A 21,995-nucleotide genomic window follows, 5' to 3' on the forward strand; every position below is an offset into this window, starting at 1 on the left:
TTTTCTCCATTTCCTGCAAGAAGGTGTGGATGCGGGCCTAAAGTTAGGCTCGATTAAAGTACAAATTTCGGCCTTATCGGTTTTCTTTCAGAAACAATTGGCCTCCTTTCCAGAAGTTCAGACTTTCGTGAAAAGAGTTTTGCACATCCAACCTCCGTTTGTGCCCCCAGTGGCACCATGGGATCTTAACGTGGTGTTGCATTTCCTTCAGTCACATTGGTTTGAACCTTTACAGAAGGAAGAGTTTAAATTTCTCACTTGGAAAGTGGTCATGCTATTGGCCTTAGCATCCGCAAGGGGGTGTCTGAGTTAGCGGCTTTGTCTCACAAGAGTCCTTATTTAATCTTCCGTGAAGATAGAGCGGAATTGAGGACTCGTCAACAATTTCTGCCGAAGGTGGTTTCATCGTTCCACATGAACCAGCCTATTGTGGTACCGGTGGCTACTGACGCCTTCGCGGAGTCCAAATCTCTCGATGTTGTCAGGGCCTTAAAGATTTATGTCACCAGAACGGCTCATCTTAGGAAAACGGAAGCTCTGTTTGTCCTATATGCTGCCAACAAGATTGGGACGCCTGCTTCCAAGCAGACTATTGCGCGTTGGATCTGTAATACGATTCAGCAAGCTCATTCTACGGCTGGATTGCCGTTACCGAAATCAGTGATGGCCCACTCTACCAGAAAGGTGGGCTCATCCTGGGCGGCTGCCCGGGGGGTCTCGGCATTACAACTCTGCCGAGCAGCTACTTGGTCGGGTTCAAACACTTCTGCGAAATTTTACAAGTTTGATTCCCTGGCTGATGAGGACCTCATGTTTGGTCAATCGGTGCTGCAGAGTCTTCCGCACTCTCCCGCCAGTTCTAGAGCTTTAGTATAAACCCCATGGTTCTTGAAGTGTCCCCTGCATCCTCTAGAACATATGAGAAAATAGGATTTTAATACCTACCGGTAAATCCTTTTCTCTTAGTCCGTAAAGGATGCTGGGCGCCCGGTCCAGTGCGGACTCTATCTGCAGTTATTAGTTATGTTTACACACAGGTTGTGTTTCTGTTATAGTCAGCCTGTTGCTGACATGGTTCATGCCGTTGACTGGAGTTCTGTTGAATGCCATGTTGTACGGCGTGTTTGTGGTGTGAGCTGGTTGTGTATCTTACCTTAATTTAAAAATAAATCCTTTTCCTCGAAATGTCCGTCTCCCTGGGAACATTTCCTATAACTGGAGTCTGGAGGAGGGGCATAGAGGGAGGAGCCAGGTCACACCCCTTAAAAGTCTTAAAGTGCCCATGTCTCCTGCGGATCCCGTCTATACCCTATGGTTCTTGAAGCGTCCCCAGCATTCTCTACGGACTAAGAGAAAAGGATTTACCGGTAGGTATTAAAATCCTATTTTCTACATATGTTGCTCAAGTAACATTTTAGCTATTGATCCCATCAATGGGCAGTGAATCCACAGCAGTGAAATTATAAATGAAATGTGTAAATGTTTAAAATGATCGGTTATGGCTAAAACATACATCCCTGGCATGAAGTTGGAAGAGGAGCTGTAGCAATTGATGGATGGACAAACATCACTCTAATCATATGTAAAAAAAAAAAATCTAGGTTGAATAGACCTGAAAGGAATACAAATCTAATTATTTAGATTACTGTGAAGCTGGTAATGCAATGTAGCATACTTTTCTTATCACTGTATATAGTCAGGATATGTTATTTCTAAAGGTGATGTCAGCTCTCTGTTGGACATTCATTGTCTGGTGGTGAGAGCTCATTTACAACTCTAGATAGAACAGATATGTAGCTTCGAATTCCATTTTCACAAGGTTGAGTGTGTGAAAAATAGTACTGCTAAGCAAATTGAATAGCCGTAACCTGAAAGTCACATAGGTGCTACAAAGTCATTGTCAAGTGAAAGCTTAAATGGAGAAGCTAGCACCCCATTCTGTTTTTTTTTCTTTCTTCTTTTTTTAATTTGTAATTTCTTATTTATTCTTTTCTGTATCTCCAGGAAAAATAATAAAGCTTATTATGGAACTTCAGTTTACTCCTCTTGAATGTCTACAGGAATCAGGTAGGCATTTTTACAGATATAGTTAATTGATTTAATTGACATTATAATTGTATTCTCAATGTTTATTATTTGAAGCTTTGGATTTGTCGATTCAGTGAACTCTTACTACAGATGTGTCCTCATACAACTAGCCTTAATATGCCATGTGGCACAAAAAGCCTGGCACATGTGAGCCACACTGAGTGGTGCAGCATAGCAGCTTTATCGTTTAAATGTACTTCTTATTCGCACTGCAGACACAGCGAAATACAACTCAGTCTCTACCAGAGACACCTGGCTGCGATTTAACTGCACAGGAATTAGTTTTAAATGTTGCAGATGAAGCACAATGGAACTTGGTGCATCGTAGCATTATTCATACAGATGTGCAATTGTCGCATATCAAATTATCAGTGCAGTCTCATGAAACTGTTTTGTCACATCATATTAGGAAAAGACATAAAAAATGACGGTTATCGCAAGTCCAGTTACATGGGACCTTGCACACCGAGAAGGGCTATTTTCCATGAGTACGGCAATAGTGTATGAGAGCACATCTGTATGTGAAAGAGTTGCTTATAATGACCAATCTACCTGAAGAAACTGGTCCCTTTACTAACATTCTGCAATAAGTGGTTTGATTGTATTACAGGTTGAGTATCCCTTATCCAAAATGCTTGGGACCAGAGGTATTTTGGATATCGGATTTTTCTGTATTTTGGAATAATTGCATACCTTAATGAGGTATCATGGCGATGGGACCTAAGTCTAAGCACAGAATGCATTTATGTTACATATACACCTTATACACACAGCCTGAATGTCATTTTAGCCAATATTTTTTTATAACTTTGTGCATTAAACAAAGTGTGTGTACATTCACACAAATCATTTATGTTTCATATACACCTTATACACACAGATTGAAGGTCATTTAATACAATAATTTTAATAACTGTGTATTAAACAAAGTTTGTGTACATTGAGCCATCAAAAAAACAAAAGTTTCACTATCTCACTCTCACTCAAATAGTCCGTATTTCGGATATTTGGATATGGGATACTCAACCTGTATTAGTTTTTTGTTAAATAATTAAATACATTTGTTCTAATTTTTGTGATTCTTCTTCAGGGTCCATAGGCTCCACAGGATTTACCATTGGGTATTGGTGGTTTGGAGAGAACCAGGCACCAAATAGTTTACCTTTTAGGTCCCAGGATGCACTAGGCCTTCCTTCCGCCATCTCCAGGCTATCCAGTTTGCTGCCGGCAGGTGCTGGATGCACCTTTTAGACAGGGCAGCTCCAAACTTCCATTTATGATTTTCTTTGCTTTTTAGTTATTTGATCGTCAGATCAAGTAGCGGAGACGTCCCACGGTTCACCTGTGCTACTGCTGCAGCAACCACTACAGTGATGACTGGGCCAGTTATCTCGGCGGGCACCAGCTGTATCTTCCTAGCAAACAGCTCCTTCTGGACCGAGGCCGCAGCCGGACTTACAGGGGATTAGGTAAGGCGATTTCCTGCTTGCAGGAAATCACGTGTACTACAGTACACGTGGCCATTAGCCTCCGGTGAGGGAGACCACTGGATGCGCTGACGGCAGGGACCAGGTCGCTTGCGTTCCTCTGCTAGACCACAAGGGCTAGAATATGTATCTGGTATCGGGAGATGCTTGTAAAGGCTGACTCACCCCCTGGGGGTGATGTCAGCATAGGGGAGGTGGCTCTCCCCGTTAGCCCCTCTTCAGTCCCAGGGTGTGATTCCTCTGAGGATTTTCCTGCCTTTTTGAATTGCTATTTCTACCCAGTCCTACCCCAGTGAGACGCTCAGCAGCCATTGTTGCACAAGCCTGCCGCAGCAAGCCTCAGGAGTCTGGTCTAGTGTAGTAATTACACACTGTGTGTTTATTTACTATGTGTAAAGGCAAGTCCTCTAAAGGCAAGGTGGAGGTTGGGGCTCCTATGCAGATCCTGTTCGGCTGGCTGAGACCCTCAGGACCCTGTACAGGATGGTTTCTGTTAAAGGTGTTATGTACCACTGCAACAGACTGTCACATCAGTGCCTGTTCAAGAACCACCATGGGTGGCTGCTCTATCTCAGTTTATGACACAGTTAGTAGAATGCTTGTTAGCTCCTACTCTGCCTCCACAGTTTCAATCTGCTTTGTAGGCTCCCCCATGCAGCCTCCTTGACTGTACATATTTTCACAGTCTGTCAAGACCTTAGCGCAGATATCAGTCGCCTTCCAAGAAATGTTACAAAGTGACAGACCAGGAGCCTTTAAAGTGCTTAGATGTGCACCCTCATCTCACTCGGATGCAGGCTTCGGATTCTGAGATAGGCAAATGACACCTGTGCCTCAGACCTTGGTTCTGCCTCAGGAAAGGGGGCGCGGTGCAACTCTCTCCAATGTGGATGTTCCCGCTTTAGTTACCGCAGTTAAAACTGTCCTCAACATAGAGGAAGAGGAGCCGGATCCTAAGCCTAAAGGTCCGGTGTTTAAGAGACAAAGGGTCGTCAAGGCGGAATTTCCTCAGTCAGACCAGCTCATGGAACTCATGCTTGAGGCTTAACTTACACCTATCAGGAAGTCTTAAGTTACCGAAGGCAGCCTCCGATATTGGTGATGCAGCCCTTGATATAAGTATAATATTCACTTCTAAAGTGTCAGCAACCTTGGTAGCTGCTAGAAGAGTGCTCTGGCTTCGCGCCTGGAGGCGGACTCTGATTCCAAGAAAGCACTGGAGTTGTTACCCTTTATATGGAATATTCTATTTGGCGCTGATCTGGACAAGATAGTAGCCACTGTGGCTGCTTCTAAAACAACCTTTCTCCCTTTGGCTTCGGCTCCCAAGGCCAAAACATTGTCCTTTGTGTCCTTTCGTCCACAGGGAAAGGTTAAGGGACAGTTATTCCCTAAAAAGTCCAGTTCCTATAAATTCAATAAGCCTAGATCTAAACAATCCTGGCCTGCCAGACATCTGGCCTCTAAACCCTCCCCCTGACTGTACAGGCCTTCTCCTTGGGGCTTCTGCAGTTTGCAGAAATCTGGCATCAAACTACTATGGACGCCGGGGTGCAGGAAGTGGTCTACCAAGGGTACATCCTCTCCTTGAAGAGGTGAACCCTCCAGTAGTTTTTTTGTATGAGTCTTCCAGTAGATCCGGTAAAGGCTGTGGCTTTGCTATTCACTCCCTTCTACAATCAGGGTTAATAATACCTGTCCCCCTACAACACCAGTAAAAAGGGTTCTATTCCACACTGTTTTGGTCCAAAAACCCAATGGATCTTTTCGACCAGTCCGCAACCTGAAGTCACTCAACAAGTTCATAAAGGTCCCAAGGTTTTGCATGGAAACCCTCGGCTCCATTGTTTTGGCTTTCACTGGACATGATTATGGTTTCACTGGACATCTAGGATGCATACCTGCATATGCTTATTACTCATAATCATCAGTGTTTCCTAAGGTCTGCTGTCAATCTGCAACACTTTCAGTTCATGGCTCTGCATTTTGATTTTCCACCGCACCTCAGGTCTTTACCAAGATTATGGAAGTTATGACTGCACATCTCAGACGTCACGGGGTTCGTATCCTTCCCTACTCTGACGATCTGCTGATTCTAGGACAGTCGCCAGAGACATTACAGCAACATCTCTGTTTGACCATTACCCTCCTACAGGCGCACAGCTGGATTCTGAACTGGAAAAAGTCCTTCCTGCCCCCTTCTCAGAGGATGTTACATCTAGGAGATATCCTAGATTCACAGGTACAGAGGATCTTCCTGCCATCAAGCAAGATATCAACCCTTCCCACCTGCCTTCGCAGCCTTCAACAAAGGCGAGTGTCCATCCACTCGGCCATGCAGGTCTTGGTGTCAATGGTCTCCATCTTCGAAATGGTGGAATATGCCCAATTCCACTCCAAGCCTGTTCATTGCCTGATCTTGTCATGTTAGAACGGCCAGCACACGTTCATCAGGATGCAGACCTTGGTGCTATTACAAGAGGTCCGGCTTTTCCTGTTATGGTGGCTACACATCCCATTTGAACAAGGGCGTCCCCTTTGGATCCCAGAATGGGTTCTCCTCACCATGGATGCCAGTCTTTGTGGCTGGGGAGCAGTAACTTGTCACCAGACTTTTCAGGGAAGATAGACAGTACAGGACAGCAGTCTGCCCATCACCATTCTGGAGATTCGGGCAGTGTACAAAGTACTCCTTCGGGCACAGGATCTTCTTCACGGCAGACCTTTTCAGGTACAGTCCGAAAATGTGACCATGGTAGTCTACGTAAATCATCAAGGATGTAATCGCAGTCAGGCGGCCATGAAGGAAATATCCCACATTCTCACTTGGGCGGTGTTCAATACAGAAATTCTCAATTGGGAAGTGGACTTCCTAAGCCGTCAGGTCGTACACCCTGGAGAGTTTTCTCTGCATCCGGAAATATTTTATATATTGACAGACAAGTGGGGCCTCCCAGATATGGATCTTATGGCATCACGCCACGATTTCAATCTGGCTTATGTCTTTCCTCTGGTATCTCTCCTTCGAAGGGTACCTTAAAAGTTAAAACAGGAAGGAGGCACCGTGATCTTCATAGCCGCACATTGGCCGAGAGGTCCATGGTTTGTAGACCTTTAGGTTCTCTCGGTAGACAATCCTCTGAGACTACCTCTATAGCCACATCTCTTGATTCAGGGACCATGTCTACACCCAAATCTGGCTCACCTGTCTTTGACTGCGTGGCTCTTGAGACATCCCTCTTGAAATCAAGGGGTTTCTCAAGCAAGGTAGTGCAGACAATGCTCAGGACTCGTAAACCTGCCTTGGCAAGGATTTACTACAGAATATGGCACTCGTACTTTAGGTGGTGTGCACTTAGAGGTCACGATCCTAAAACCTTTAGGATGGCTAGAGTCCTGGCCTTTCTACAAATAGGATTGGATAACAGTCTTCGTTTGGCGACTCTTAAAGTGCAAGTTTTGGCCCTTTCAGTATGGTTCCAATGTAAGATTGCTCTTAAACCTGTCCGAACCTTCTTTCAGGGAGTTCTCAGGATACAATCTGTCTATGTCTCTTCAGTGGCCCCGTGATATTTGATGCTTCAGGTCTTACAGACTTCACTGTTGGAACCCTTGGAATCAGTGGATCTGAAATGGCTGACGTTGAAGACTCTCTTCTTTAGTGCCATTTCATCAGCACAAAGGGTGTCTGATCTAGAAGTGTTATCATGTCGCTTCCCCTCTTTGGTTTTCTACCAAGATAGTGCTGTACTCAGAACTAGGTCTGGCTACCTCCCTAAAGTTGTCTCCAGGTTTCATATCAATCAGGAGATTGTTGTGCCAGCTTTTCAATCCTCCACCATCCCGGCAGTTAAAAGCCTTGCTGGATGTTGTCCGTGCACTTCGCATTTTAGTGTATCTAACAAAATCTCTATGAAGATCGGGTATACTTTTTGTTCTATATGGATTTCACAAAAGAGGCTGGCCTGCTATCAAGTAGATACTATCTAGATGGCGTTGATGGTGTCTGCTGACCAATTGTGCAAAGCAGCCACGTGGTTTTCTGTCAACACCTTCTATCGGTTTTATCCATTCGACACCTTCGCCTCCCAGAAAGCTGCCTTTGGGCAACTGGTTCTCCGTACCGCTCAGGAACGTCCCCTCCCTTAGGGGAAACTGCTTTGGGACATCCCCATGGTAAATCCTGTGGAGCCTATGGACCCTGAAGAAATTAAAAGTTATGGTAGACTTTTACATTGTTAACTTACCATTATTTCTTCGAGGTCCATAATCTCCACAGGGCACCCACCCTGACGCACCTGGTTAATGGGTAATATGGTCACTAGTTCTCCTCTTCTAGAATGAGTGTGTTCTTGTGTGTTCCATTCTTCCTTTTCCTCTGTCCTGCTCCTGCCTTGGGCTTGTTTTCACTAAACTGGATAGGCTGGTGGCAGTGTATAGGGGAGTATGGCTGAGTGCATCCTGGTACATGAAAGTTTAACTGTTTGGTGCCCGGTTCTCTCCAAACCACCTAGACCCCATGGTAAATCATGTGGAGCATATGGACCTCGAAGACACAGCATTAACAATGGTAAGTCTACCATAACTTGATTTCTTTGTGTAACAGGTATATTATGTGCTATTAGTTATAAAAACATATGACTGTCTTGATAAATGTTGAGTATAAACATTAATGGAAATTTTTGGTACTTCATTTAACTAGTTATACAAACATAATTTTATGTTTGACTATTGCTATTGAAAATGGAAAAGTTGCCATTTACCTAATTTAACAAATGTATCCCCCCTCAAAAAAAAAAAAAAAAAAAATCAACACAGAGGTTTTTATTTTTTAGCATTTATGGCATGTAGTCCTAAGTGTTTAAAAAATGTGTTAGCAACATTTCTGTGATTTACTAAGTAAATTTGAGTTTATTCTTATTATACTATAAAGAGAACACATTTTCTTGTAATATATTCTCTGTGTAACGTTAGTTACATGTGTGTAACATTAGTTACAAGAACATCTCTTATAACTATTAAACACTGTTGAAACTTATGGTAATTTATTTAAATAAATATACCAACATGATCATATTTAGTGCTGTACTAAAGAAAAAGCCATTTACATCAACTACTGTATATAGAGGAGCAGAAAAAATAAATTAACAAAGTCTGTTACTTTTAATCACTAATTACATGTAACGTTAGTTACAGCAAGCTGGACCAGAATTTTTTATTAAATGTCAACCCAATTTTTTTTTAGCCTAGAAAGTAAATGACACTTATAAAAACACATTAAATGCCTGTTATCTTGTAATACTAGATTTTGTACATTACTTCATCTACTGTATTTGGAAGTTATGCAGTATTGTTCACGTAATGGACAGTAGATATGTAATGTTAGTTTCATTGAAAAGGCCCAACAGGGTTGTTTTTGACAGAATGCAATGTTTCATTTTCTACAGATGTGTCCTCTTACATCTTTGCTCCGTGCGCTACAAGTCGCATTACACATAACACGTGAGTGCCGTGTGACTCTGTAGCACCGAGCGTCTTTTTTGCGTTTCATTTCTGCGAAAATGCAGCTTAGATGTAAAGTAACAGGCACAAGCAGCTTCTGCTGATTAAAATTATATGTAGCATGCCTATATTCTGTGTGTGACTGCAACTATATTTGCATACAAAACGCTATGCTACAGTGTAATGGAAAACACTGTAACGTGGTATTTTGGATAGAGCCGCAATTACACACAGAATATAGGCATGTGGCATATCATTTTAATCAGCAGAAGCTGTTTGTGCGTCATATTACATTGCTTTGCGTCTAAGGTGCATTTTTTTCGGGGGGAAAAACATAACAAAAAAAAAGACAGAGTCCCGCCACAGCATGGCATGAAGTCAAGGGCTGTTTAGCGTGACTGCAGCAAGGATGTAAGAGGACACATCTGTACATAAGTTCTCTAATTTATGGCAAAAGGCTACACTTCTTTTGTTTGGTACGCTAACATTTCCCAATATATAGCTCTGTATGCTTTATAGATATTGTTGCCTAATGGAGAGTACTTAAAATTCACATTCAGTACTGATCACATTGAGAATTGTACTACCCTGTACACACATGGTTTGCTGTGTTTTAAGCACATGGAATATTTTTTGTGTAAATAATATTCAACTGTTAACTGTCAAGAGATGCTATACGTTATTCTGAAACCTACCTTAGTAGACACTTGCCAATAAGTTAGGGACTACTAAATAGGTTAACCATTATACTAGTGCAAAATGTTTAAGTTGTTTCATTTCTTTAGATATACAGTATCTTGTTATTTTAAATGTTCTGTTCATGTTGCAGCATTAATAGCATGCATGTACAAGTGTGTCCACATACACCTATTCTCAATTCACACCAAATAGCTCTGTTTTGCATGCCACAGACTTTGTGACTTAGCTGCTCCAAAACAGTAATCCTAAATACAGTGCATCCGGAAAGTATTCACAGCGCTTCACTTTTTTCACATTTTGTTATGTTACAGTCTTATTCCAAAATCAAATCAATTTATTTCTCCCCTCAAAATTCTACACACAATACCCCATAATGACAACGTGAAAAAAGTTTTTTTGAGATTTTTGCAAATTTATTAAAAATAAAAAAATCACATGTACATAAGTATTCACAGCCTTTGCCATGAATCTCAAAATTGAGCTCAAGTGCATCCTGTTTCCACTGATCATCCCTTGAGATGTTCCTATATCTTAATTGGAGTCCACCTTTGGTAAATTCAGTTGATTGGACATGATTTGACACCTGTCTATATAAGGTTCCACACTTGACAGTGCATGTCTGAGCAAAAACCAAGCATGAAGTCAAAGGAATTGCCTGTAGACCTCTGAGACAGGATTGTCTCTTGGCACAAATCTGGGGAAGGATACAGAAAAATATCTGCTTCTTTGAAGGTCCCAATGAGCACAGTGGCCTCTATCATCCGTAAATGGAAGAAGTTTGGAACCACCAGGACTCTTCCTAGAGCTGGCTGACCGTCTAAACTGAGTGATCGGGAGAGAAGGGCCCTAGTCAGGGAGGTGACCAAGAACCCAATGGTCACTCTATCAGAGCTACAGCATTCCTCTGTGGAGAGAGGAGAACCTTCCAGAAGGACAACCATCTCTGTAGCAATCCAACAATCAGGCCTGTATGGTAGAGTGACCAGACGAAAGCCACTCCTTAGTAAAAGCACATGGCAGCCCGCCTGAAGTTTGCCAAAATACACCTGATGGACTCTCAGACAATGAGAAACAAAATTCTCTGGTCTGATGATACAAAGATTGAACTCTTTGGTGTAAATGCCAGGCATCATGTTTGGAGAAAACCAGGCACCGCTCATCACCAGGCCAATACCATGCCTACAGTGAAGCATGTTGGTGGCAGCATTATGCTGTGGGGATGTTTTTCAGCAGCTGGAACTGGGAGACTAGTCAGGATAGAGGTAAAGATGAATGTAGCAATGTACAGAGACATCCTGGATGAAAACCTGCTCCACAGCGCTCTTGACCTCAGACTGGGGCAACGATTTATATTTTAGCAGGACAGCAACCCTAAGCACACTGCCAAGATATCAAAGGAATGGCTTCAAGACAACTCGTGAATGTCCTTGAGTGGCCCAGCTAGAGCCCAGACTTGAATCAGATTGAATATCTCTGGAGAGATCTGAAAATGGCTGTGCACCGACGCCTCCCATCCAACCTGATGGAGCTTGAGAGATGTTGCAAAGAGGAATGGGCAAAACTGCCCAAAGGTAGGTGTGCCAAGCTTGTGGCATCATATTTAAAAAGACTTGAGGCTGTAATTGCTGCCAAAGTGCATCTACAAAGTATTGAGCAAAGGCTGTGAATACTTATGTACATGTGATTTCTTAGTTTTTTATTTTTAATAAATTTGCAAAAATCTAAAAAAAACACCTTTTTTCACGGCATTATGGGGTATTGTGTGCAGAATTTTGAGGGAAAAAATAAATGTATTACATTTTGAAATAAGGCTGTAACATAACAAAATGTGGAAAAAGTGAAGCACTGTGAATACTTTCCGGATGCACTGTATACTTTGTACTAAGGGGGTGATTGAGGGGGAATTGGTTGTAGAGCCTGCATCTTTTGGCACAGCCTCTACAACATCGTTATGGTGATGCTGTGGCCAGTTGGCGTCCCATTTAGATGCAAGTCGGCTGCAGTGCAATTCGGCCGACGTGCATACGCACAATCAGCGCACCATCGGCCAGAGTATTGGACATTGCTCCTGTGTACATATGTGTCTTCAGACATGCCAAATATTTCCTCTCAGCCTGCCAGGTCCTGTGAGACTCTGCTAGCGTCAGGCATATTTTTTGCCAAATTTTTTTTCTTCGTTGCAATGAGATGCACCAGGAGACTAGGCTGATTTTATATTTGATATGCGACACTGAATCTGTATATAAAGTGATACTATGCAGTAGCTGCAGCTTTTTTCCAATGCAAGTTCCACTGTGCTCCGTATACAGACTTATTCACATACAATTATACAAATGTCGATTATATCAGCACAGTCTCATGGTGCATCCAAATCACATCACTTTGCGCATTGTCTGCAAAAAAGACACCCAGCGCTATCAGTTGCACAGGTCCTGTCGGCTCACTCGTGCCAAGCATATTATGCTGTGTGGTGGATTGAGGCTAGATGTATGAGGACACGTGTATTTGTGGTATGTTATTGCACTTACCGAATAGTAAATCCTATTAGTTTGAAATAAAATTAACATTTTAGCTAGGCATGGTAGGGCAACAGTTGGCATTGCTGCTTCAATATAACTTTCCACTGGGACACTGTTTCAGTGAAGTTTATATGTCCGTTCCATGTTCCTGTGAGTTTCTTCCAGTAATCCAGTTAGTTAATTGGTTTTGAGCAGAATTGACTCTAGAGTGTGTATTTGTGTGGTCAAAAATTTTAGATGATTAAAATAAAGTGTGAACAAGCCATTAGTGAAATGCACCATGGTCCTTCAGTCCTCTGACCTATGCTCTCACTGTTCTAGCACACCAATTCTATACAGCTCAACCTGTCTCAGATTAACTTTGCCTTTGGGCAACATTGAGATCAGGGAGTCAATCTAGACAGCAACTTCTAAATCGGTGTTCAGCAACTGAGCTTTTGGGGGTGATTCCGAGTTGTTCGCTCGCTAACTGCTTTTAGCAGCATTGTACACGCTAAGCCGCCGCCTACTGGGAGTGTATCTTAGCATAGCAGAATTGCGAACGAAAGCTTCGTTAATTTTCTCGTAACGATTACCCCGCAGTTTCTGAGTAGCTCCAGACTTACTCCATTGCGACCAGCTCAGTCCTTTTCGTTCCTGGTTTGACGTAAAAAACACACCCAGCGTTTGCCCAGCCACTCCTGCGTTTTGCAACTCGAACGCCTGCGTTTTTCCGACCACTCCCATAAAACGGCCAGTTTCCGCCCAGAAACACCCACTTCCTGTCAATCACACTATGATCAGCACAGCGATGAAAAAGCTTTGTTATGCCGTGAGTAAAATACCTAACTTTTGTGTAAAATAACTAAGCGCATGCGCTCTGCGAACCTTGCGCAGTAAGCGACTAATCGCAGTATAGTGAAAATCGTCAACGAGCGAACAACTCGGAATGACCCCCTTTATACATTACCGGGCATTCTTTATTATAAGCATGCCTGAATATAATTAATATTTCTTGATTTACTTTATATGTTGTTATAAAATATCTTATGACCTAGATGGTATCTAATTACCCATGGTGTATCGCCAGGGGCTATCCAATTATCCCTGGTGTGGTGTACTCCTCTTCCCGATGCTGGCACTTATCGGGTATTATGCATCGGGTGCCTCGGGCATAATCTGTGATAAGTGGCCTGCCGGAGCCACGATAGCCCATGGAGTCAGGAGTTTATCCCGGATCCCATGTGTTATCACACGATCGCAGGTCCATTTTTGGCCGATCAAAACGTCCTCTCATTGGATACTGCGATAATGACCATTAGTCAAAAATTGCGATAGCTGGCTGTTTTTGATCCGCCGAAAATGGATTGCCTCTAGTTGGATAGCGCCCAGAGTGTGTTTCAATTATATGATGTTATAATCTGCGGGCGATCTTTGGATCAGATATTTTACATTGCCATAATAAACGGATCCCTTTTTATATCATTATTCGTACCGATGTGTCCTCTTACATCTTTGCTCCATGTGCTACAAGTCACGTTACACATAACGTCTGAGTGCCGTATGACTCGTAGCACCGAATGTCTTTCTTCTTTTTTTTTTTCTTCTTCTAAAAAACACTGTAACGTGTTGTTTCAGATGCAGATACAATTGTTATTACACACAGAATAAAGTCATGCTGTATATAATTTTAATCAGCAGGATGTGCTTGTGCATCCTATTGCATTACTAAGACGCATTATCTCTGCACAAAAGAAGACACTCTGCGCTACCGAGTCCCACCACGGCATGGTGTGACTTGAAGGGCTGTTTAGCTTGACTACAGCAAGGATGTAAGAGCACACTTCTGTATATTGCATATGATACAACTTTAAACTTTAGCAAAGCTAACTTTGACATGATGAGAGAAGCTTTAAGTGATATTGACTGGGAAATTTTGTTTCAAGGCAAGAATACTACAGAGAATGGGAAACGCTAGTTATACTCGTAAGTTCATTCCCATGGGCAGCAAACGAAGTAGTAATAATTCCAAACCAATGTGGCTTAATAAAAAGCATAAAGAACTAATGGCCAAAAATAGGCAAGCTTTCAAAAAGTATAAATCGGATGGGAAGGCGGAGTCATTCCAGTACTATAAGGATTGTAACAAAATATGCAAAAAAGAAATCAGAGTGTCTAAAATAAAAACGGAAAAGCTAATAGCAAAGGAAAGTAAATCAAACCCCAAAAAGTTTTTTAAATACATCAGCAGCAAAGATTAAAGAAAGAGAGTATAGGCCCTTTAAAAGGCAATTTGGGCGTACTAATCAAAGACGGCAATGACATAGTGGAAAATGTAAACAAGTTTTTCTCATCAGTATTCACGAGAGGACCAGATGGCGGGATTGACGCATTATATCAGCAATGATAATATCCCACTGCTTAATGCTTATTTAAGTGAGGAAGTAGTAAGTGACTGATTAAAAAAAAAAAGATTAATAAGTCACCTGGTCCCAATGGAATTCACCCAAAAGTCCTCATGGAGCTGCACTCTGAATTAGCAAGACCCCTATACTTGATTTTCAATATCTCACTTGCATCAGGCATGGTCCCCAAAGACTGGCGTATAGTGGAAGTAGTGCCGATATTTAAAAAGGGAAGTAAATCTGAACCGGGTAATTATAGACTAGTAAGTCTTACATCTATAGTGGTGAAAGTACTGGAAGGTACTTTAAGGGATAGAATACAGGAATTCCTTGAAACCAATAAGGTTATTAATAGAAACCAACACGGATTTGTGAAGGATAGATCATGTCAAACTGACTTAATAGGCTTTTTTTAAACTGTTAGTGTGAACCTAGATCAGGGTAAAGAGGTGGATGTAATCTTTTTAGACTTTGCCAAAGCTTTTTATACAGTACCTCACATGAGACTTATATATAAATTAAGTAAACTTGGGCTAGGGAGCACAATATGCACTTGGATTAGAAACTGGTTGGATAAAAGAGAGCAGCGACTGGTGGAAAATGGAATATTTTGGAATTGGACTGAAGTACTAAGTGGTGTGCCACTTAGTCTGTACTTGGAACACTATTGTTTAACATTTTCATAAACAATCTAGAAGTAGGTCTAGAGAGTACAGTGTAAATTTTTGCAGACGACACCAAACTGTGTAAGGTTATAAATTCGAAGGGGGATGCTAAGTCTCTACAGAACGACTTATTTAGATTGGAAACATGGTCAGCTAAATGGAGAATGCAGTTCAACATAGACAAATGTAAGGTAATTCACTTTGGTAGCAAGAACAGAAATACTACCTACATACTAAATGGGGAGAAATTAGGGGATTCTGTACTGGAATAAGATTTAGGTGTTTACATAGATAACAAACTTAGCAGTAGTACCTAAAGTAGGAATGCAGGAAAAAAGGCAAACAAGGTATTAGCATGCATAAAGCAGGAAATTGATGCAAGTGATGAGAGTTTTATACTCCCTGTCACATCTGAGGGCTGAGGCTGACCTGGGGAAGCCTCAGGCGTAGGGGTTGACGTGTACTTAAACCTGGGAGGTAGTATAGGGTTTTTGGATGTGCAGGGAACCTTAGCACCGATTCCCGAAAGACAACTTGAATAAAAGCAAAGGTTGTTTATTAAGCACACAGTTCATATACACTTCGGCAGTTCAGATAAATGATATGCTCAACGACAAGGATATGCAGATTACAGGAGGCAGTACAGTTCCTTAAGGCGCAGTGGTAATAGGTTATTGTGGCAATACTAAGAATACAATATGGAATAGTCCTTGCAAGATCCGGAGACGGGAAGTCCGTTTAGGCTAACAGCTAACTTCTGTATAGGTGAACGTACAGGTACAAACCAGCAGATGGCACACTGGAAGCTGGAGATGGTATAGTTGCACAAAGGTAAAGATGAGCTCTGAAGAACTTGCGGGGTTGCCGGGTAGAACCGGCCAGGTGGTTAAAGGTGCTGAGGAACTCACCGATGTAGACAGAGTTCGATGGTGTGGGCACCGATGGTGAACAGTGATTCCATGTTGGAACACCGATGGTGGATGGAAGCGATGCTAGAACACCGCTGAGAGCTGGAAGCAATACTGGAACACAGCTGAGAGCTGGAAGTGATACTGGAAGCGATACTGGGTCACTGCTGAGAGCTGTAAGACAGTCAAGAATCACTGCAGATCACGGAGAGCAATGTAGGAACACCAATGAGAGCTTGTAGTGATACTGGAACACTGCTGGAAGCGATACTGGAACACCGCTGAGAGCTGGAAGCCGGTGAAGAATCACTGCAAGTCACAGAGAGCAATATAGGAACACTGCTGGAGTCAGGCAGCACCGCAAGGTGGAAGCTGGTGCAGGTCTCTTTAAGTGAAGAAAGGTCACAGGAGCTGGAATACCTGAAGACAGCTTGCAGGAACATCCACAGACAGGAGAGACATCTAACCCTGGGATAGACAACCAAAGCACTGATGACTAGGCAGCCTTGATGCAGGATATTTATACCAACTGGGAAGCAGGTATTGGCTGAGCAATCAGGAAGAGTCCAGAGTGCAGCGGATAGGCTATGGAGAATCATGTGATGAGACAAAACATGGTTGCGCCCATGTTTGGTTCTGGAGGGAAAGTCTGCTTGTATCAGCATGTGGAAACCTGCAGTAATGGCGGCGGAAAACAGGAGACGCCATCCACTGGAACAGGAGGAACATGCTGAATAGTCGCCATGACAGCACTGCCAGAATCACTGAGGGGAGAATGGCGTGATGTCATGCAGCATGCTGCACGCAGACAGCGAAGGTAGAAGCCAGGCTTGGAGCGCAGGGGCAGTCTCAGGAGGCAATTAGTAGGTAAATTAGTGTGTCTAATTACCCGGATCATGACACTCCCATTGTATAAATCACTGGTGAGGCCACATCTCGAATACTGTGCACAACTATGGGCGCCATACTAGAAAAAGGATTTCCTGGAACTAGAAAAGGTTCAAAGACTGGCAACCAAATTGATTAAGGGGGCGGAGATGCTAGAATACGAGGAAAGGCTTGATAGGCTAGGCATGTTTACACTGGGAAAAAGAAGATTAAGAGAGGACATGATTAACATTTACAAATATATAAGGGGTCACAGCTAGCGGGGGATTTGTTTTTGGTAAGATCACCACGAAGAACACGTGGACACCTGCTTAGGTTAGAGAAGAGATTTAGCACACAGAGATGGAAAGGTTTCCTCACAGTAAGTACAATATATAATTGGAATTCCCTGCCTGAGACAGTAGTAATGGTGGACTCGGTCATTACTTTTAAGAATGGGCTAGATAAATTCCTAATGGATAAGGATATACAGGGTTATGGAGGGTTAATCACGCACTATAGTAATAAAATAATATATATATTTTTTAAATAAATAAGAGAATTGACATAACGGTTAAACATTCACCAAAGTTAAAATGAGTTAAGACTAACAGGTTGAACTCGATGGACAGTTTGTCTTTTTTTCAACCTCAAACTTTGGGGCAGATGTATTAACCTTGAGAAAGCATAAAGAAGTGATAAACCAGTGATAAGTGCAAGGTGATAAAGGCATCTTCCCCTATGTCTGTTACCATGTATATCCGCTACAGTTTTAATAAGAACTTTGTTTTTAAATTATTGTATGTATTCGCACATGGGGATAATAACCCTTTTCTTGCCATTGACATCTCTAAATACTGTAACGTATTTTTAAGGCAAACAATAACCATAGGAGTCTACACCAATTTAGTTAATCCTTTTCCACATATACTTAACTGCTTTAATAGTGATTTACCCAATGGAGGGGATATTTTTGTTTGGAGAGGTATCTGATAAATAAAATAAATGCATTTAGTAGGTGCTATGAGACAAGTGTTCTGCGAACTACAGATGTGTCCTCATACACCTCTTGTCTATAACACCATATGGTGCAGGACTCCTAGTACGACTTTACCGCTCGATTAGTTGTAGTTTACCATCTTTTTCTTATAATTTTGCACCTAATTTGCATTACAGATGAAGCAAAACACCACTCAGAGTGTACTAAAGATGCCGGGCTGTGAATTTAACTACACAATAATTTATTTTAAACATGTACAAAGTCGCAGATGAAGCTAAATGTAACCTGCTGTGAGAAATAGCCAAGGCCGCTGCATCATGGCACTTTGTATACAGATTCAGACCCATTCGCACACATATGTACAAATGATGCACATCAAATTTATCAGTGTAATCTAGCCAAGTAGTTTTTTGGCTTCCAGTATTATTTGTGCAAATAAGATGCACATTTTGAGTGAGAAGGATGCCCTTCTTGGAAAGATGCACAAGCTTGTGTGACGAGAGTGGCTGTTTGAGACGGCTGAAGCCATGTATGTAAGGACACATGTACCTGTGTTTAAGACATATTATAAAAGCTACAACTCACCGCATACTTTTAAAGACCTAGCATGATATAGAGGTACTGTGCCTTTCTCCTAATACCCCAAAGTCATTATTTCATCATGCAGAGGCATGACGCAAACCTTCATTTTGAATAGTAAAGCAGCGTAATATTTTAGTAGTTTAAGCTTATCTTCTAAAAACCATAAGCAGAACAAGAAAGCATAAATTTATTCATTACCATCTAAAGAAAAGTGTTTATGCCACGTGTTTAAAAGCATACTATAAAGTTCTCCATAATTGGTTCTTGGACTTTATACCACAGTTTCTTCATACTCATTTCTTAGGCTGAAAATCTACTACAAAGCAGAAAAAAAGGCCATCTTTGGCAACTTCCACCAAGGGAGTTAACTGGACCCGTAGTCTCTATTCTATATTCTATAGTCAGCATTTCCCTCTGAGATGTGACTCTTCCAATCACATGCTACAGATAATTCATCCGCTCAATCTTAAATGCAGGTCAAAGCAATTTTACATTCATCAAAAAAAGTACAGAATTTGCCAAGCTGGACAAGAAGAGATAGCTATTTATGTGTGAAAGTCCTCTTTCTTGTACAAGTACATGTATTAAATATTGATTTCCCATGTGGTATCTTGCATGATTTGTTCTTGTATAGCATTTTGCCTTTGGGAAGTTGTCATGCCTACCAAGGCAGGCAATCAAAGACATGACTTTTCGGAAAATCGTCTGTTTTAATTCATGCACAAGAGCCCTTTGTTTTTTAATCTGCTGTGAATAATACGCATTCCCTTGAAATGAATAAAATGAAAAGATGTTCTTGAAAATCTCCTTTTCTGTTAGGGCAATATACCTTTAGAAACATTAAGAAAGTTAATTGCTTTCATTTAACAAATAAAACATAATCCTCCTGAAGTATCCTCATTATTTTTCCTACTTTGTAGAAGTAACTGTTTCTTATGGAAAATTAATTTTTTAAGTGATGTACAATAATAATATAACCATTTTTATTGCAAATAATTTTATGTTTGAAATAACTTGTGGGTATTTTTCCAAGCAAGAAGAGACAGACTGTGTATGAAATTTAAAGTAGGATTACAGGTTTATTATCCTTCTGTTAAAGCACTTGAGGAAAAGTGAGAACTCTTACAAATATTGGTTGTCCTGAGAATCTCCATGTTTAACTACTTAAACGATAAGGAAACTGAAAAGAAAAATATGTATATTCTGAAATGATTCACATTTAACTTTTATACAGAACAGATAACACTTTATTAAAAATTGATAATACTTTCATGCATTTCATCAGATCTAAGCATGATGCAAGTTCATTTTCTGGTTTAATTATTGTAAAAGTAATGGTCGTTGTTTACTTGGTTATTAGTGATGTTTACATGTTTAGGCCAGTGGTTCCCATACATTTTTGAGTTACTGCGTCCTCGAGTATCAGAATTTTTTTCACTGTAACCTTAGGTTTGAGAAATTTAGAAAAAAATATTAAAATAAATTGTGTTTTATATGTCATCCTTAAGGTTAGTTATGTGGTGAGGGACAAGATTTGCTTATGAATGTCCATAATGTCCACAAACTCTGGTTTTCCCTCATACATTGACCATTAAATAATTTGAGTTGGACCTGTATACATATGTTGTCAAGAATGACAACTTAAAAAAAAAAATAATAATAATAATAATAATAAAAAAAAAAAAAAAAAAAAATATATATATATATATATATATATATATATATATATATATATATATACAGGTTGAGTATCCCATATCCAAAATGCTTGGGACCAGAGGTATTTTGGATATCGGATTATTCCGTATTTTGGAATAATTGCATACCATAATGGGATATCATGGTGATGGGACCCAAGTCTAAGCACAGAATGCATTTATGGTTCATATACACCTTATACACACAGCCTAAAGGTCATTTTAGCCAATATTTTTAATAACTTTGTGCATTAAACAAAGTGTGTGTACATTCACACAATTCATTTATGTTTCATATATACCTTATACACACAGCCTGAAGGTCATTTAATACAATATTTTTAATTATTTTGTGTATTAAACAAGGTTTGAGTACATTGAGCCATCAGAAAACAAAGGTTTCACTATCTCAGTCTCACTCAAAAAATTCCGTATTTCGGAATATTCCGTATTTCGGAATATTTGGATATGGGATACTCAACCTGTATATATATTAAGCAAATCCTAGCATGCAGCGGCACTCAGGGAGAAACTCATGGGTATTCCAAACAAATGGTGTTTATTCCATGATAATATAAAAAAAGAACATCCAACGTTTCGGGGTGCTAACACCCCTTTGTCAAGGTGAACTTTTCTGTTCACCTTGACAAAGGGGTGTTAGCACCCCGAAACGTTGGATGTTCTTTTTTTACATTATCATGGAATAAACACCATTTGTTTGGAATACCCATGAGTTTCTCCCTGAGTACCGCTGCATGCTAGGATTTGCTGTATGTACCACAGGTTTCAGAGGGCACCGGGGCTCCATTTACTGGGAAGGGTGAGTGCCAATCCGTTGTGTATGTGTATGTATGTATATATATATATATACATATACATACATACATACATACATACATACATACATATACACACCCACAGACTATATGGATAAAAGTGTTCGGACGCCTCCCTATTACACCAACAGGGACTGTAATGACATTGTGCCCATTCATTCTGTAGAGCAGTATGTAGTCAGGCACTAATGTTGGACGAGAAGGCCTGGCTCGCAATTTCCATTCCAGTTCATTCCAAAGGTGCTCGATGGAGTTGAGGTTAGGGCTCTGTGCAGGCCAGTCAAGTTCTTCCACACCAAATGCATCAAGCCATGTCTTTATAGTCCTTGCTTTGTGCACTGGGGCACAATCATGTTGGAAAAGAAAAGGGACTTCCTCAAACTGTTGCCACAAAGTTGAAAGCATAGCATTGTCCGGCATGTCTTGGTATACTGAAGCATTAAGATTGCCCTTTACTGCAGATAAGGGGCCTAGCCCAAACCTGAAAAAACAGCCCCATACCATTATCCCCTCCTCCACCTAACTTCGCAGTTGGAATATTGCAGTCAGGCATCTGCCAAACCCAGATTTTCCCATCTGACTGCCAAACAGAGAAGTGTGATTGGTCGCTCCACAGAACAGCTCTCCACTACTCCCTAGTCCAGTGTTGGTGTGCTTTACACCACTCCATTCGACGCTTGGCATTGAACTTGGTGATAAGAGGCTTGCATGCTGCTGCTCGGCCATGGAAACAGATCCATTAAGCTCCCGCTGCACGGTTT

At 41.2% G+C, this 21,995-nt stretch overlaps 1 protein-coding gene across 5 annotated transcripts in view; it reads left to right on the forward strand.

Moving 5' to 3' along the window:
• TPK1 (thiamin pyrophosphokinase 1) overlaps positions 1-21,995 on the forward strand; it is a 1,127,731-nt gene that overhangs the window by 34,483 nt on the left and 1,071,253 nt on the right. For all 5 annotated transcript variants that reach the window (XM_063922440.1, XM_063922443.1, XM_063922447.1 and 2 more), the window contains exon 2: positions 2,005-2,067. In XM_063922440.1, the coding sequence (XP_063778510.1) occupies positions 2,025-2,067 (43 nt within the window). In that variant the 5' untranslated portion in view covers positions 2,005-2,024. The remainder of the gene's footprint in view (positions 1-2,004; positions 2,068-21,995) is intronic.

The sequence above is a fragment of the Pseudophryne corroboree genome, chromosome 5 (assembly GCF_028390025.1).
Source record: "Pseudophryne corroboree isolate aPseCor3 chromosome 5, aPseCor3.hap2, whole genome shotgun sequence".
Classification (NCBI taxonomy): Eukaryota; Metazoa; Chordata; class Amphibia; order Anura; family Myobatrachidae; genus Pseudophryne; species Pseudophryne corroboree.